Source organism: Pelophylax lessonae, assembly GCF_965119305.1.
Source record: "Pelophylax lessonae genome assembly, chromosome: 10".
Lineage (NCBI taxonomy): Eukaryota > Metazoa > Chordata > Amphibia > Anura > Ranidae > Pelophylax > Pelophylax lessonae.
The window spans coordinates 238,289,147-238,305,248 of record NC_138777.1 but is presented as its reverse complement, the minus strand read 5'-3'; the positions used below and the strand labels follow the sequence as shown (position 1 = coordinate 238,305,248).

General features: G+C 45.1%; 1 protein-coding gene across 1 annotated transcript in view; it reads left to right on the top strand.

The window, feature by feature from the left end:
* The window catches only part of LOC309566038 (serine/threonine-protein kinase Nek11-like), a gene marked incomplete at both ends in the record, with an annotated part of 283,675 nt that overhangs the window by 120,207 nt on the left and 147,366 nt on the right, over positions 1-16,102 (top strand). The window contains one exon of the mRNA XM_082271061.1: positions 9,197-9,346. Within this exon, the coding sequence (XP_082127187.1) occupies positions 9,197-9,346 (150 nt within the window). The remainder of the gene's footprint in view (positions 1-9,196; positions 9,347-16,102) is intronic.

The following is a 16,102-nucleotide window of genomic DNA, read 5'->3' as shown; positions in this document are numbered from 1 at the left end:
TCCTGCAAAGGCAGTTTTTTGGTAAAGGTGAACTATGCTTTTAAAGCGGAGCTTTACCTATAAAAAAAAACAAAAAAAAAAAACGAAAGTCAGCAACTACAGAAAGTGTAGCCACTGACTTTTTACACCCTATCACCTGTCCCATGGTTCAGCGGTGCACTCACCACAGACGTCTTCATCCTGCGTCCTCCATCGGCAGCACCGACATCTTCACTATGAGCACCCAGCTGGGACAGCTTGCAGCTTAGGGTTAAGCTGTGCATGCGCAAGTCGTGCGGCACATCCTGGATTGGTAAATGCAGTCTTCTGGGACCTGTCAGTGTCTCAGAACACTGCAGGAGGAGGGAGGGAGGAGAACTTCTGTTGCCGAGTGCCATGGCGCTCCTTAAAAGTGGCGATTGTGCAAGAGGAGTGGGGGACAAGTCCTTAAAGCGGAACTGCCCCATTTGGGTGGGCCCCTTTAGGCTGCTCCTGATGACGTCAGTGTGACGAAACGCGTAGGTCGGCACTACCAGCGTCATTGCATCACTTTCGGTCTGAAGCTGTGGAACGCAGACGTGCTCCCGGACTTCCTGATTTTAAATGCTGAAGGTTTCTTCTTAAAATGTAAGTGCAATATATGCGTTTTTAAATAAAAACAAAGTTTCATAACTGTATCACACTATGGGGTACACCTGCTGTTGTTATCTCCACATGTGAAAGTTCTGATGGAGCAAAGGGGAGAATAGCCCTGGAAACGTGTACAGCCACAATAGCGCTGTGAACGCGAATACACCCCAAAAGGGGAAAGACTGCTGGGGAGTGAGGTCAGCGTGGGGGGAGCCACCGGCACACTGTGAGATCTTTATACAAGTTTATGGACTCCCTAATATTGGTTTCAGCACACGTCACTTTATCTTGGAATTATTTTTGGATTAATATTGCTATATAATATTTTGTCATTTTATTAACACGGCACTTGTCACTTTATTTTTGTATACATACATTGCACACATATTTGGTTGTATATATTTTTTGATAATGTATGAATTTGTAATTTATTTCAATCACCACACCTGAATTTAGCCAATTAGCAAGCAGCGCCACACCCACTTCCATTTAGAGAGATTGATTCTTCTACTGTATATAAAGCTCATCCCCCTATCCTTCTCCTGCCCCCCACTGTGCCCCTGGGTCCCCCCCACTGCTCCCTGGCCCCCAACTGCTCTCCAGCCCCCCCCCCCCAGTGCTCTACAGCCCACAGTACACCCCCACCAGTGCTCTCTACCCCCCCCCCCCACTGTGCTCTTAGGCTCCCCCACACTGCTCATTTGCCCCAACTGCTCTTCAGTCCTCCAGTGCTCTCCACCCCCCCTCCCCAGTGCTCTCCAGCCCACAGTGCTCTCCCCTCCATGCTCTCAGGCTCCCCCCCAGTGCTCTAGACCCCCCCCCACTGTGCTCTTAGACTCCTCCCACTGCTCTTCAGCCCCCAATTGCTCTCCAGTCCTCCAGTGCTCTACCCCCCCATTCCCTGTGTTCTCCACCCCTCCTGTGCTCTTCACCCCCCCCATGTTCGCCACCCCCCCCCCCAGTGCTCTACGACTCCCCCATTCCTCTCCAACCCCCCCAGTGCTCTCCCCCCCACTGGGCTCTCAGCCCCCCCCCCACTGCTCTTAGTCTCCCCCCACTACTTTCTGGCCCCTAACTGCTCTCCAGCCCTCCAGTGCTCTCCAGTCTCCCCCAGTGCTCTCCAGCCCACAGTGCCCTCCCCCTGTGCTCTCAGGCTTCCCCCAGTGCTCTCTGCCCCCTCCTGTGCACTCAGACCCCCCGTGCTCTTAGGCTCCTCCCCTACCGCTCTCCCCCAACTGCTCTCCAGCCCACAGTGCTCTCCCCCCTGTGCTCTCAGGCTCCCCCCAGTACTCTCTGCCCCCCCCCACTGTGCTCTCAGCTCCCCCTGTGCTCTCAGGCTCCCCCCACTGCTCTCCAACCCCCCAGTGTTCTACGGCCCCCCAATGCTTTTAAGCCCCCCCCGGGCTCTCCACTCCATTCTTTGCCCACCTCAGGGAACTCCGGTCCCCCCCCCAGTGCTCTCCGTCCCCCCCAGTGCTCTTAGGCCCCCCTGTGCTCTCAGGCCCCCATGCTCTGACCCCCCCAGTGCTCTCCAGCTCCACATGCTCTCTGGCCCCCTTAGTGCTCTAGGCCCACCCTGGTCTCTATGCCCCCCCCCATATTCTCCACCCCCTAAGTGCTCTCCACCCCCCGTGCTCTCTGCCACCGCACAGTGCTCTCCAGACCCCCAATTCTCTCCGACCCACCCCTCCCCGTGCTCTCCAGCCCCCCTGTGCTCTTTGCCCCTGTGCTCTCCTGGCCCCTTATGCTTTCTGCCCCCCGTGCTTTCCACCCCCCTATTGCCTGCCGGTAAATAGGTCATGGGCTGCTCAGTCTGAAATGCCCAGGCCTACTTTTTGTCCCAGTCTGGGCTTGATGGTGATATATGCCATTTTATTAACGATCCTTCCATAAAGAGTTGGAGTGAGATATGCCTAAGCTTTATTGACTACTCTTACACAAGTAGTCCATCTTTTGGGGTAAGGGTCAGTGTGAACTCTTTCCTCCGGTGGCGGATTCTTCTCAACACTTCTCCTGCATGCACTTTAGCATATTTATGGACTCTTCTCTGGAACATTGCTTTTCATATTGCGTATTGGACTTTTTAAGAGGTCTTAAGCGCTGCATTTGTGTGTTAATATGCAGAGGGGAAGCACTGAGCCCAGAAGATGGGGACTCTTAGTGTACGCAACGCGGACTACTACTGTATTTTATAGTATCATCAGTAATCTTCCAGATATCAGATTAGGGTAATTGAATCGAGCCAAGCTGGCCGAATGTCAGTATGTAAGAGATATCATTCCTAGAATTCAGCTTTGAACACGTGATGGTGGTGGATCATTGTCAGACAACGCTTCCCGCTACACGGAGGCCGCATACTGTATGTATTATGGATGATGGCGGAATTATGTTCAGGGAAACCTTTACTGAGAAGAACACAAAGGCTGCCAACGCTGACCGCATTCCGACAAAAAGACAATAAACTCCTGAAGCTGCAAATGACTAACGCTGGGAAAACACCAGTAGAATTTCCAACAACAATATACACAAATTCCCTGAAACATTTGAATATTATTCGAGATTAGTTCAAGGTTTCATTCGCTTTTAACATTCGATTTTAGAATGAATGGACTTCACTGAACAAAAATCGCATACACTGTTCGCTATTTGGTTCCATCCTGCTCCTTCCAGTATTCTCCTCGCTGTAGTCAAAAGCAAACCTCAATTTGACCCCACTAATAACTCGAAAATCTGTCATTTATTTGAAACTGAAATTCCAGATTAATTTTAAATTAAAATAAAGAAAATCAAAATTTATTTTATAATAATTAGAACATTTTATAGCTGATTTGACATTGAAATAAAATACATTTAAATTTATTTTATAATGATTAGAAAATCTGAAACTGATTGGAAATTGAAATAAAATAAACTGAAATGTATTTGATAACAATTAGAAATCCTAAAATTGATTTGAAATCTAATAAATTAAAATGTATTTTTTATAAAAATTTGAAAAGCTGAAATTGATTTGAAATTGAAATTTGAGATTTATTTGAAATTAAAATAAGGAAAATTAAAACTATATTTATTTTATAATGATTAGAACATTTGTAATTGAAATAAAATAAATGTAAATTTATTTTATAATGATTAGAAAATCTAAATCTGAAACTGATTGGAAATTGAAATAAAATAAACTGAAATGTATTTGATAATAATTATAAATTCTAAAATTGATTTAAAATATAATACATTAAAATGTATTTTTATAATAATTAGAAAATCAGAAATGTATTTAAAATTTAAATGTGAGATGTATTTTATGATTAAAAAATCAAATGAACATTCGATTTTTTTTAATGATTATTATTTTATAATGATTAGAAAATCTTAAATTGATTGGAAATTGAAATAAAATAAATTGAAATGTATTTTATAATAATTAGAAATCCTAAAATTGATTTGAAATATAATAAAATAAAATGCATGTTTATAATAATTAAAAAATCTGAAATTGATTTAAAATTTAAAAGTGAGATTTATTTTATGATTAAAAAATCAAATGAACATTCATTTTTTTAATGATTATTATTTTATAATGATTAGAAAATCTTAAATTGATTGGAAATTGAAATAAAATAAATTGAAATGTATTTGATAATAATTATAAATTCTAAAATTGATTTAAAATATAATAAATTAAAATGTATTTTTATAATAATTAGAAAATCTGAAATTGTTTTAAAATTTAAATGTGAGATTTATTTTACGATTAAAAAATCAAATGAACATTCAATTTTTTTAATGATTATTATTTTATAATGATTAGAAAATCTTAACTTGATTGGAAATTGAAATAAAATAAATTAAAATGTATTTTATAATAATTAGAAATCCTAAAATTGATTTGAAATATAATAAAATAAAATGTATGTTTCTAATAATTAAAAAATCTGAAATTGATTTAAAATTTAAAAGTGAGATTTGTATAAAATTTAAATAACATAACTAGCATCTTGTTATTTATTTTATGATTAAAAAATCTAATGAACATTCGATTTTTTAATGATAATTATTTTATAATGATTAGTAAATCTGAAATTGATTGTAAAATTGAAATAAATAAATTGAAATGTGTTTTATAATAATTAGAAATCCTAAAATTGATTTGAAATTGAAATCTAATAAAATAAAATGTATTTTTATAATAATTAGAAAATCTGAAATTTATTTAAAATTTAAATGTGAGATTTATTTGAAATTGAAATAAAATAAATTGCAATTTATGTTATTTATTTTATGATTAAAAATCGAATGAACGTTTGACTGTGTATACCCAGCTTTACTGTTTTAGTATCCCCATGCCCCCCCCCGCCCTGCAGTCTGGGGCCCCAGCCGCCTGTTCTGCCATAATTAGTCCACCACTGGCGTCCTTCTCTCCTGTACTGCCCGATGCATTTACACCCAGCCGTGTGTTTGCTGCCAGTACGCCAGGCTCATCAGTGTGTACCTGGTTATTGTTGTAGCTCTGGCTGTGCACAGTCAGCCTATTAGGCCGGGGTCGTTAGAGAAGGCCTGCCGGTATTTTTAGCCGGAGAGCGGCACAGTGTGAGCCGAGGAAGGATGCGGCTGAGAAAGCAGGAAATGAGACTGTCAGTGAGCTGCCAGCGGGGAGATAATTGGGGGAGCCGGGTCCCTTGCGGTGACAGAACTCCTCTTCTATTATAACCTGAGGAACCTCATTCAGGTACATCATTACTGGAGCAACAAGACAAAACTGGAGACAAAAATCCAACTTCTCTGCCGGCTGCCCATAGTAAGCCCCGGTGTAACCTTCAAATCGCCATTCATGGCCAAAATAATTTGGAAAAATCAGCTAAAAAATACACTATACTGTCAAAAGTATTGGGACGCCTGCCTTTACACACACATGAACTTTAATGGCATCCTAGTCTTAGTCCGTAGGGTTCAATATTGGGTTGGCTCCGCCCTTTGCAGCTATAACAGCTTCAACTCTTCTGGGAAGGCCGTCCACAAGGTTTAGGAGTGTCTATGGGAATGTTTGACCATTCTTCCAGAAGCCCATTTATGAGGTCAGGCACTGACTAATCCCAAAGGTGTTCTATCGCTTTGAGGTCAGACCAGTCAGGTTCCTCCACCCCAAACTCGCTCATCCATGTCTTTATGGACCTTGCTTTGTGCACTGGTCCAAATCATTTGGTGTAGGGGTATTGTTTTTCAGGGGTTGGGTTTGGCCCCTTAGTTCCAGTGAAGGGAACTCTTAAGACGTCAGCATACCAAGACATTTTGGACAATTTCCAACATTACCAACTTTGTGGGGATAGTTTGGGGGGTGGCTCCTTCCTGTTCCAACGTGACTGGGCCCCAGTGCACAAAGCAAGGAAGCAAGGTCCATAAAGACATGGATGAGGGAGTTTGGGGTGGAGGAACTTGACTGGCCTGCACCTCAACACAAATTAACATCTTTGGCATGGCATAGAGGGGAGACTGTGAGCCAGGCCTTCTCGTCCAACATCAGTGCCTGACCTCACAAATGGACTTCTGGAAGAATGGTCCAACATTCCCATAGACACACTCCTAAACTTTGTGGACAGCCTTCCCAGAAGAGTTGAAGCGGTTATAGCTGCAAAGGGTGGGCCAACTCAATATTGAACCCTACGGACTAAGACTGGGATGCCATTAGGACATCCTCGGGTTGCAGTGGGTGCACCTGTAGGCATCATCCCAGTATGAAAATTTATAGCCAGCAATTTTGTTTGTAGCAGTAGTGATTCGAGTGCCTAAAAAGCCACTCGATTACTTCTGCGTGTGGTGGAAGGGAGTCCCAACCCCCCCTCCCACCACCTCTCCCAGGCTCTACCATCCGATCGTGGAGCCCAGGAGCGATGTGACCTGTGGTGATGGCTGTCCTGAACAGAGAGCAAGGAACTGACGTTTTTCCTCTCTCTCTGTGACCCCAGAAACAGGAAGCGACGAGTATGTTGTCACTTCTGGTTCCACCTCTTGGTTTACCTGGCCATTCGGTATGTATATATTTCAAGACTGGTGACCTTGTGTGCGTGTGTAGTGGTCACCTTGCTGTATGTTTGTACGTGACCCTGTATATTGTAATAGTGTTTATATGCAGCTCCGGTTAGTCTAGTGAACCTTCTCCCTTCTGGATTCTATAGCTAGGTTTTAGCTCAGGGCTCAGTAACCAGCATAGGCTAGAGCCAGGTTAGGCATTCGATGGCCGATTAGGGAGTTAGCAGTCCGGTTGCATGGTGGATGAGGAGCTACTAGGGACTAACCACAGTGCCACACCACGGTTCCTGCTGGCGAGAAGCTCCATTCCAGGCTAGTTGGACAATGGTTGGAGGATCTTTACATCACTTCTGACCTTGTCAGAAAAAACAGCTGAGCATGCCTGGTAGCATGCTTAAGCATCAGTAGCTGACGGTGGCCATTTTTCCTTAGTCTGGCTGATGGCCATGTTTGTGTAGCCCGATGATGTCACGGGGACCATTTTCCCTTAGTCCAGGAGATGACCGAAGCCTCGTGGGGATGCCGAAGCTCCTCCTCTTCCTCTTCTTTAGTTTCCTCTTCCTGTCCCGGGACATATGAACAGGGATGGTGTTCATGGTGATGCTGCGTCTGAATTCTCGGCACTCCTCCGATCGGTAGGGTGAGTCCTTGGGGGTCCCTGTTATCTCATTTTCTCTGCTGATAGGTACCCTGAGCCTTGGGGGATCATTTAGTGGTGTCAAAAGATTGTTTTTGTACTGCAAGTTCTTCCTTTCCTTATGGTGTCTCAGGGTCACATCGCCCCCACTGACCCCCTCATGGAGGTGGCAGGTCCCTTGAAACCCCAGCTTCCCATGATTGCACTGATGGTGGTTCTGCAGTCCTTAGTGTTCCAGGTGGAAGTGGCATGTGGGCGAAGGCCCAGGAGGAAGCGTCCCCTGCCTTCCCCTTCTCAGGCTGTCTCATCTGATCCGGAGCCTGATGCCGCTGTGTATGCGTCCCATCCAGGGGGGGCTTAATATCACACCCCAGATCCATCTGATAGTGAGGATGATTCCTCCATGGTCGCAGTAGCGAAATAAAAAGCACTGGTAGAACCACTTATCACTGCAGTCCGTGAGACTTTAAAAATGGAGGATGCGGCTTATGTAGCCACGGAAGTGGCTATGTCATTTGGTACGCAGAAGTCACCTCGTACTCCAAAGGTGTTTTTTTCTTATGTGACTTATTTTGACAGGTTGAGAACAACCAAAATTACACTTTGTGGCCGAAACATTTTGCTGTACGTTACCATTTCGAGGAGTCACTTTTAAAAAAGTGGGCTAGTCCACCAGTGTTGGACCCTCCTGTTTCCAGGTTGAATAAAGCAGCCATGATCCCAGTAGAGGAATCCCTGTCCTTTAAGGATCCAGCTGACAAAACGGAGGCTGCGGCACGCAGCATGTTTACTATGGCTGGTTGGACATTGCGGCCAGTCTTTGCCTCAGCCCTGGTGTCACAGACCCTAACTGAATGGGCCAAGCTTTTGCACCAGGGCTTGGGGGTGAGCAGGTCCCGCTGCTTATGATGATTTCGCGGAAAAGTTGGTCCATGGACTGCAGTTTATTTGTGACGCAGCTTTGGATACAGCTCCTGCGCTGTCCAAACTGTTTCAGTGGTGGTGATTAGGCGCGTGCTGTGGTCTATGAATTGGTCTGCAAACCAAGCCTCCATTGATCTGCCCTTTAAGGTAAATCGCTTGTTTGGAGTTACCCTGGATAACATCACACGGTGGGGGGGGGGGGGGGGGTCCTGCTATAAGTCGCTGATTGCCGCCATTACTATTAAAAAAAAAAAATTAATAAATAAATAAAAATATCCCCTAGTTTGTAGACGCGATAACTTTTGCACAAACCCATTAGTATACGCTTTATTGGGATTTTTTTTACCAATAATATGTAGCAGAATTCAAATTGGCCTAAAATGATGAAGAAATTAGATTTTTTTTCAATTTTTTAATTGGATGTTTTTAAAGCAGAAAGGTAAAATTTTTTTTTTTTTTTCAAAATTTTCTTTGTTTGTAGCGCAAAAAAAAAAAAAAATTGCACAGGTGATCAAATGGCACTAAAAGAAAGCTCTATTTGTGAGGAAAAAATTTTGATTTTAAATTTTTTTTATTGGGAATGTTATATAGTAGAATGTTAAAAAATATTGTTTTTTTTTTCAGAATCGAAAAAGTGAAAAATATATATATTTTTTTTATTTTATTTTTATTTTTTTCAGAATTGTCACTCATTTTTTTGTTTATAGCGCAAAAAATAAAAATCGCACAGGGGATCAAATACCACCAAAAGAAAGCTCTGTTTGTGGGGAAAAAAGGATGTCAATTTTATTTGGGTACAGCGTCATACGACCGCGCAATTGTTAAAGTAACGCAGTGCTGTACTGCAAAAGATGATCTGGTCATGAAGGGGGGTAAATCTTCTGGAGGGAGGGGGGGGGGATTAATGGACATAATAAATAATGAAAATACTGTAGAAGCATTCTGTAGCTGGGAAAACGCCCCCCGGGGGTCTCATCGCTGTTCTGTGTCTCTTCTCAGGTCTCTGGGTTGCATCCTCTATGAACTGTGTACTTTCAGACGAGTTTTTGTCTCTCCTCGATGGATCAGATTGGTATCGATGATCGTTAATGATCCGTGTCCCACCCTTCCCCAGCCGTATTCTGCAGAGCTCAATGATATTCTACAAAGGTGAGATTAGAGGTTATATGATGTAAGATAATCATGTGACTGGTGGAGCTAAAAAAGTAATCCGCAGTGGAAAATGGAATTTGTGCCATTTACTTAAAGTGATTGTAAACGATCGCCTTGTAAAACAACCCATTCAGATTAAAACAGAAATGAAAGGCAAAACATTTGTGTGTAGATATAAAAACATAAATACCATTTTCCTTTTTCTATGTAGCGCTGCCCCCTAGAGGACTGCTGGATTGTTCACTTCGGGACCCCCCTGGGTTACCAATAGCAACTGCAGCATGCACAATTTAACTCTTTACTCTCGGGCTCAGGGTACTGATGGTGAACCTTGGCACCCCAGATGTTTTGGAACTACATTTCCCATGATACTCAAATACACTGCAGAGTGCATGAGCATCATGGGAAAGGTAGTTCCAAAACATCTGGGGTGCCAAGGTTCCCCATCATTGGTCTGGGGGATGTAGTTGTTTTTGTGGTTTTATTTAATTTAGGGATGGGGGAAGGGAAGAGTGGGATACTCCAACTTGAACTATTAACAGTAGATGAGGACTCCTGTCTGAAGATGCAGCCAGGCTGCTGATTCACCTTGCCACTTAGATGAATTTAGAATTAAGTCTCTATATAGATGACTTGTTGGGATGAATTATCTTTGGGATACACACCTAGCACCCCCTTTCACTCCACCTGCTGACACCCATCCTCTGACTATTCTACTCTGGGGTGGCCCCCCTCAGGTCAGGCCCCTAGACACGATCCCCTGTACTTACGATACTGTTTTTCGAGGGTCTCCAGTGTCTCTAATCCTCCAGTCAGCTCTCCTTGACCTCTGGTTTCAGCTCCTTCCTACTGGTCCCCAGGCCGACTGACTGTGACTGCGTGCCACTGCTACAGAGGAGGAGGCAGCCGTCACCCTCCCTCTGAGACTCTGCTCACCAGCCAAAGAGCCCGAATCACATGTGCTCCTGGCTTTTATTCCACACCCCACAATGCTCCAAGACAACCAGTCTGTGCCAATCACTGGAGCTGTATCAAAGACTGTGTATTCATTGGTCAGGTTTCCTCCCATTGTCCAACATGCCTCCCTATTGGACCAGTGTGAAACACATTTTCAAGACCCAATAAATCACATACTGAGCACACCTCACTCACAGATCCTGCTCTCTGGTAGGCAGAAAGCAATACAGTATGGATTTGCCTGCTGCTCCTCTGATAGGCAGACAGAGCCAAAAACTATACTCTCACACTAGCACCCACCTAGGAGGGTGCTACACTCCCCCCCCCCCCCCCCCCGCCAAACCGAGCCATGTCCTCACGAGCACCTACCTAGGAGGGTGCTACACTCCCCCCCCCCTGCCAAATCGAGCCATGTCCTCTCTAGCACCTACCTAGGAGGGTGCTACATCACCCCCCCCCCCCCCCGCGAAACCGAGCCATGTCCTCACTAGCACCTACCTAGGAGGGTGCTACACTCACCCCCCCCCCCCCCCCCGCCAAACCGAGCCATGTCCTCACTAGCACCTACCTAGGAGGATGCTACACTCACCCTCCCGCCAAACCGAGCCATGTCCTCACTAGCACCTACCTAGGAGGGTGCTACACTCTCCCCCGCCAAACCCAGCCATGTCCTCACTAGCACCTACCTGGGAGGGTGCTACATTCACCCCCCTCCGAACCGAGCCATGTCCTCACTAGCACCTACCTAGAAGCGTGCTACATTTATAAGGCATTGCATTTCCTCTGTTCTCAGCTGCATAAGAGCTGGGGGGAGGAGAAGCAGCAGCACAATGAGCTCCCCAAAAAAATAAAATAAATAAAAATGACATGAATCCATCCCTGAGTTTGTATAGGAGATAACTTTTTCGCAAACCAATCAATACTCGCTTATTGGGATTTTTCTTACCAAAAATATGTAGCAGAATACAAATTGGCCTAAAATGGTGAAAAAAAAATGATTTTTACATTTTTTTTTTTGGGAATGTTATATAGCAGAAAGTGAAATTTTTATTTTTTTTCAGAATTGTCGCTCTATTTTTTGTTTATAGCGCAAAAAATAAAAATCGCACAGGTGATCAAATACCAAATACCAAAAAAAAGGACATCAATTCTATTTGGGTACAGCATCACATGACCGCGCAATTGTCAGTAAAAATAACGCAGTGCCGAATCGCAAAAAAAATGGCCTGGTCATTAAGGGGGAAAACTTTCCAGTCCAGAAGTGGATAAAGTTGGTCAGTCATGGCAGACTTTCTCGCAGACTCCTCTTTGAAGTCCGAATTCCTGACCTCCATGCTTGTTACGAGCATTGACTCCGAAACGAATGAAGATGGCATAGGAGCCAGGCAACATGTATTTTATAAGAGATCAGCAATGGCCAGCTCCATGTTCCCTCAGTACTGGATTCTCAAACTGGCAGCCCTCCAGCTTATGTGGAACTACAAGTCCCATGAGGCATTGCAAGGCTGACAGTTACAAGCATGACTCCCATAGGCAGAGGCATGATGGGACTTGTAGTTCCGCAACAGCTGGAGGGCTGCCAGTTTGACACCCCTGAATGTTTTGTTAGCCGAGTAGTGAAATCAAATGCGTGTACCCAGCATGCATCAGCTTGACCCTTGCCTTGCCGAACGCGTCAGCCTATTCTTGGGCCTGCGATATTAAGTGCAGAGTCAGATCGCTCGGAGCGTTGCCTTAGGGACCTTTTCTGTTGCCTCTTAGCGATGTGTATGGCTAGCCCGTGAGAGCTTCCCCAGAGCTTTGCGATTTTCCCAGAACATCCAAGAAGCAAAGCAGCATCGCTCCAGATTGAAGAAGATACGGACAGCGGTGGCCTCATTACTGAGCCCAAAGCACGCAGTGCAGGCCGACTACTCATCCCGCCAACATCCAGAACGCTATAAAACGAGGGGGAGGACTGGCAGCGCTGATAATTCAATCACCGGGCCGAAGGGACACCTTCTCCAGCCTGACAGACCCGGGAAAAGTAGGTCGCAGCGAAGCGCTTCCAAAGTCTAGGAAATGTAATAGGCTGCAGGTGATGTGAGAGACGGCTGAGGAACATGGAACTGACAGACGGCGGCGCAGCACAACGCTTCACAAAGTCACTTCATCTCACCAACTTACAAGGCTTTCAGAACGCACACCCGTCTACCAGAAACCGCGGAGAGCGATTGTTAATGCGGTCCCAGGCATTACAAAACAGAACGCAAGGAACCGCAGAGCCGCAAGGCGCAAACATGAAGAGCAACTATTCAGTTAATGAAAATATATAATATACTGTAAATAAAGTGCGAACTGTGAATATCCAAAAATTGCTACAAATGTGACATGGGAGTTAATAATAATAATAATAATAATAATAATAATAGGTGACAAAATCAAATACTAAAAAACATACAATGTAACTATTATACACAAGAAAACCAAACCAAACAGAAAGGGATCAAAAAAATCTTCAATTGGTCCAAAAGTGAACGAATGAATCCTGCCACCTCTGTGCAATTATTATCCCGGGACAGTCCCATCTTAAGAGCATTATAGCCCCCCCACCGGGCAATGCAGTGCACTGGAGCCCCGCCTACACAATCACCCACCAGAATAAAAAATGCAAATTATCGATAAGGTGATATTTATTGGTACCACCAACAAAATCAGTGTTTAACTAGTTCTGGACCGGAAGGATTGGCTCCCTTAATGACCAGGACATTTCTTGCAATTCAGCACTGCATTACATTAACTGACAATTGCACGGTCGTGGGACGTTGTACCCAAATAAATTTGATGTCCTTTTTTCCCTACAAATATAGATTTCTTTTGGTGGTATTTGATCACCTGTGAGATTTTTTTTTATTTTTTGCGCTAAAAACAAAAAATGAGCGACAATTCTGAAAAAAAAAAAAAAAATATATATATATATATATATATATATATATATATATGTCACATTCTGCTATATAACATTCCAAATTTTGAAAAAAAAATAAAAATCTAAATTTGTCATAATTTTAGGTCAATTTGTATTCTGCTACATCATTTTGGTAAAAAAAAAAAAATCCCAATAAGTGTATTTTGATATAATAAAAATATGCACTGTCACTGTACTAATGACACTGGCAGGGAAGGGGTTAGGTGATCGAAGGGTTAAGTGTGAGCCTAGGGGGGTGCTTTCTAACTGTGAGGGGGGTGGGCTTGCTGGATGAATACAGAGATGTTCAAAGCTTGGGAGATTTTTTTAATAACCTAACCCTGCTTTAACCTTCTCTACAACTTTATCCCTGACCTGTCTGGTGTGTTCCTTGGCCTTCGTGATGCTGTTTGTTCACTAAGATTCTCTAACAAACCTCTGAGGGCTTCACAGAACAGCTGTATTTATACTGAGATTAAATGACACACAGATGGACTCTATTTACTAATTAGGTGATTTCTGAAGGCAATTGGTTCCTCTAGATTTTAGTTAGGGGTATCAGAGTAAAGGGGGGTGAATACAAATGCCCCCACACTTTTCACAGATTTATTTGTATAATTTATCATTTTACTTCCACTTCACAATTATGTGCCACTTTGTGTCGGTCAATCACATAAAATCCCAAAAAAATTAATTAACGTTTTTGATTGTAACATGACAAAATGTGGAAAATTTCAAGGGGTGTGAATACTTTATCAAGGCATTGTATAATGTTTGGGGGTTCTAACCAATTTTCTACCAAAAAAAAAACCTGATTGCTACATGTAAACAAAAAGTCCCAGCAAAGGCGTAATCTGGAAGTGGTTACCGAAAATACCACTCCTAGGTGGACTCAGTGCCATCTTAAGAGCATTAAAGGGCCCCAGGCAATGCAGTTCACTGGGGCCCTGCCTACACAATCACCCATGAGAATAAAAATGCAAATTATTGATAAGGCGATATTTATTGGGACAGCAGTGCCAGGCTAATGACAGCTTCCCAGTTCGGTGGCTGCGTCCGATGCACACACACACGGACGGGAGTCAGACTCGACTGTCCTGTGTGTGCCTGTTCCCATGGAGGTGGAAAGGCATTCCTGCAGTTGTGGGCTCCCCCTCCATGGCCCAATTGGCCTGACAGCAGCGCAGGGCAGACAGGCGCTTGCCACCTGCTAAGTTCTGCGGCGGGAAGCACACGGGAATCAGGAATAATGCTGGGCTGGGTCACTGGGCAGGTGGGGCCCCCCGGGCTACTGCCCAGCATGCCCATTCGATAAGATGGCCCTGAGGTGGACTGACCCTTTTAAGCCAATGGGTACTTGGAGATTTTGTGGTTAGTCCCCATTTAAGTAAATTATATTTGGGAAGAATAGAAACGAAAATCCTTCCCGTGGTCACCGTTCCTTCTGTCTTCGCCATCCCTCGCCATCCCTGATCCGTTCTTTCTGTCCTCGCCATCCCTGATCCCTTCCTTCTGTCCTCGCCATCCCTGATCCGTTCTTTCTGTCCTCGCCATCCATGATCCCATCCTTCTGTCCTCGCCATCCCTGATCCGTTCCTTCTGTCCTGGCCATCCCTGATCCCTTCCTTCTGTCCTCGCCATCCATGATCCGTTCCTTCTGTCCTCGCCATCCCTGATCCCTTCCTTCTGTCCTCGCCATCCCTGATCCCTTCCTTCTGTCCTCGCCATCCCCGATCCCTTCCTTCTGTCCTCGCCATCCCCGATCCGTTCCTTCTGTCCTCACCATCCCCGATCCCTTTCTTCTGTCCTCGCCATCCATGATCCGTTCCTTCTGTCCTCGCCATCCCTGATCCCTTCCTTCTGTCCTCGCCATCCCAGATCCCTTCCTTCTGTCCTCGCCATCCCTGATCTCTTCCTTCTGTCCTCGCCATCCCTGATCCGTTCCTTCTGTCCTCACTATCCCCGATCCCTTCCTTCTGTCCTCGCCATCCATGATCCGTTCCTTCTGTCCTCGCCATCCATGATCCGTTCCTTCTGTCCTCGCCATCCCTGATCCCTTCCTTCTGTCCTCGTCATCCCTGATCCTTTCCTTCTGTCCTCGCCATCCCCGATCCCTTCTTTCTGTCCTCGCCATCCATGATCCGTTCCTTCTGTCCTCGCCATCCCCGATCCCTTCCTTCTGTCCTCGCCATCCCCGATCCCTCCTTCTGTCCTTGCCATACCCGATCCCTTCCTTCTGTCCTCGCCATACCCGATCCCTTCCTTCTGTCCTCGCCATACCCGATCCCTTCCTTGTGTCCTCGCCATCCCTGATTCCTTCCTTCTGTCCTCGCCATCCCTGATTCCTTCCTTCTGTCCTCGCCATCTCTGATCCCTTCCTTCTGTCCTCGCCATCCCTGATCCGTTCTTTCTGTCCTCGCCATCCATGATCCCATCCTTCTGTCCTCGCCATCCCTGATCCGTTCCTTCTGTCCTCGCCATCCCTGATCCCTTCCTTCTGTCCTCGCCATCCATGATCCGTTCCTTCTGTCCTCGCCATCCCTGATCCCTTCCTTCTGTCCTCGCCATCCCTGATCCTTTCCTTCTGTCCTCGCCATACCCGATCCCTCCTTCTGTCCTCGCCATACCCGATCCCTTCCTTCTGTCCTCGCCATCCCTGATCCGTTCCTTCTGTCCTCACCATCCCCGATCCCTTCCTTCTGTCCTCGCCATCCATGATCCGTTCCTTCTGTCCTCGCCATGCATGATCCGTTCCTTCTGTCCTCGCCATCCCTGATCCTTTCCTTCTGTCCTCGCCATCCCTGATCCCTTCCTTCTGTCCTCGCCATCCCTGATCCCTTCCTTCTGTC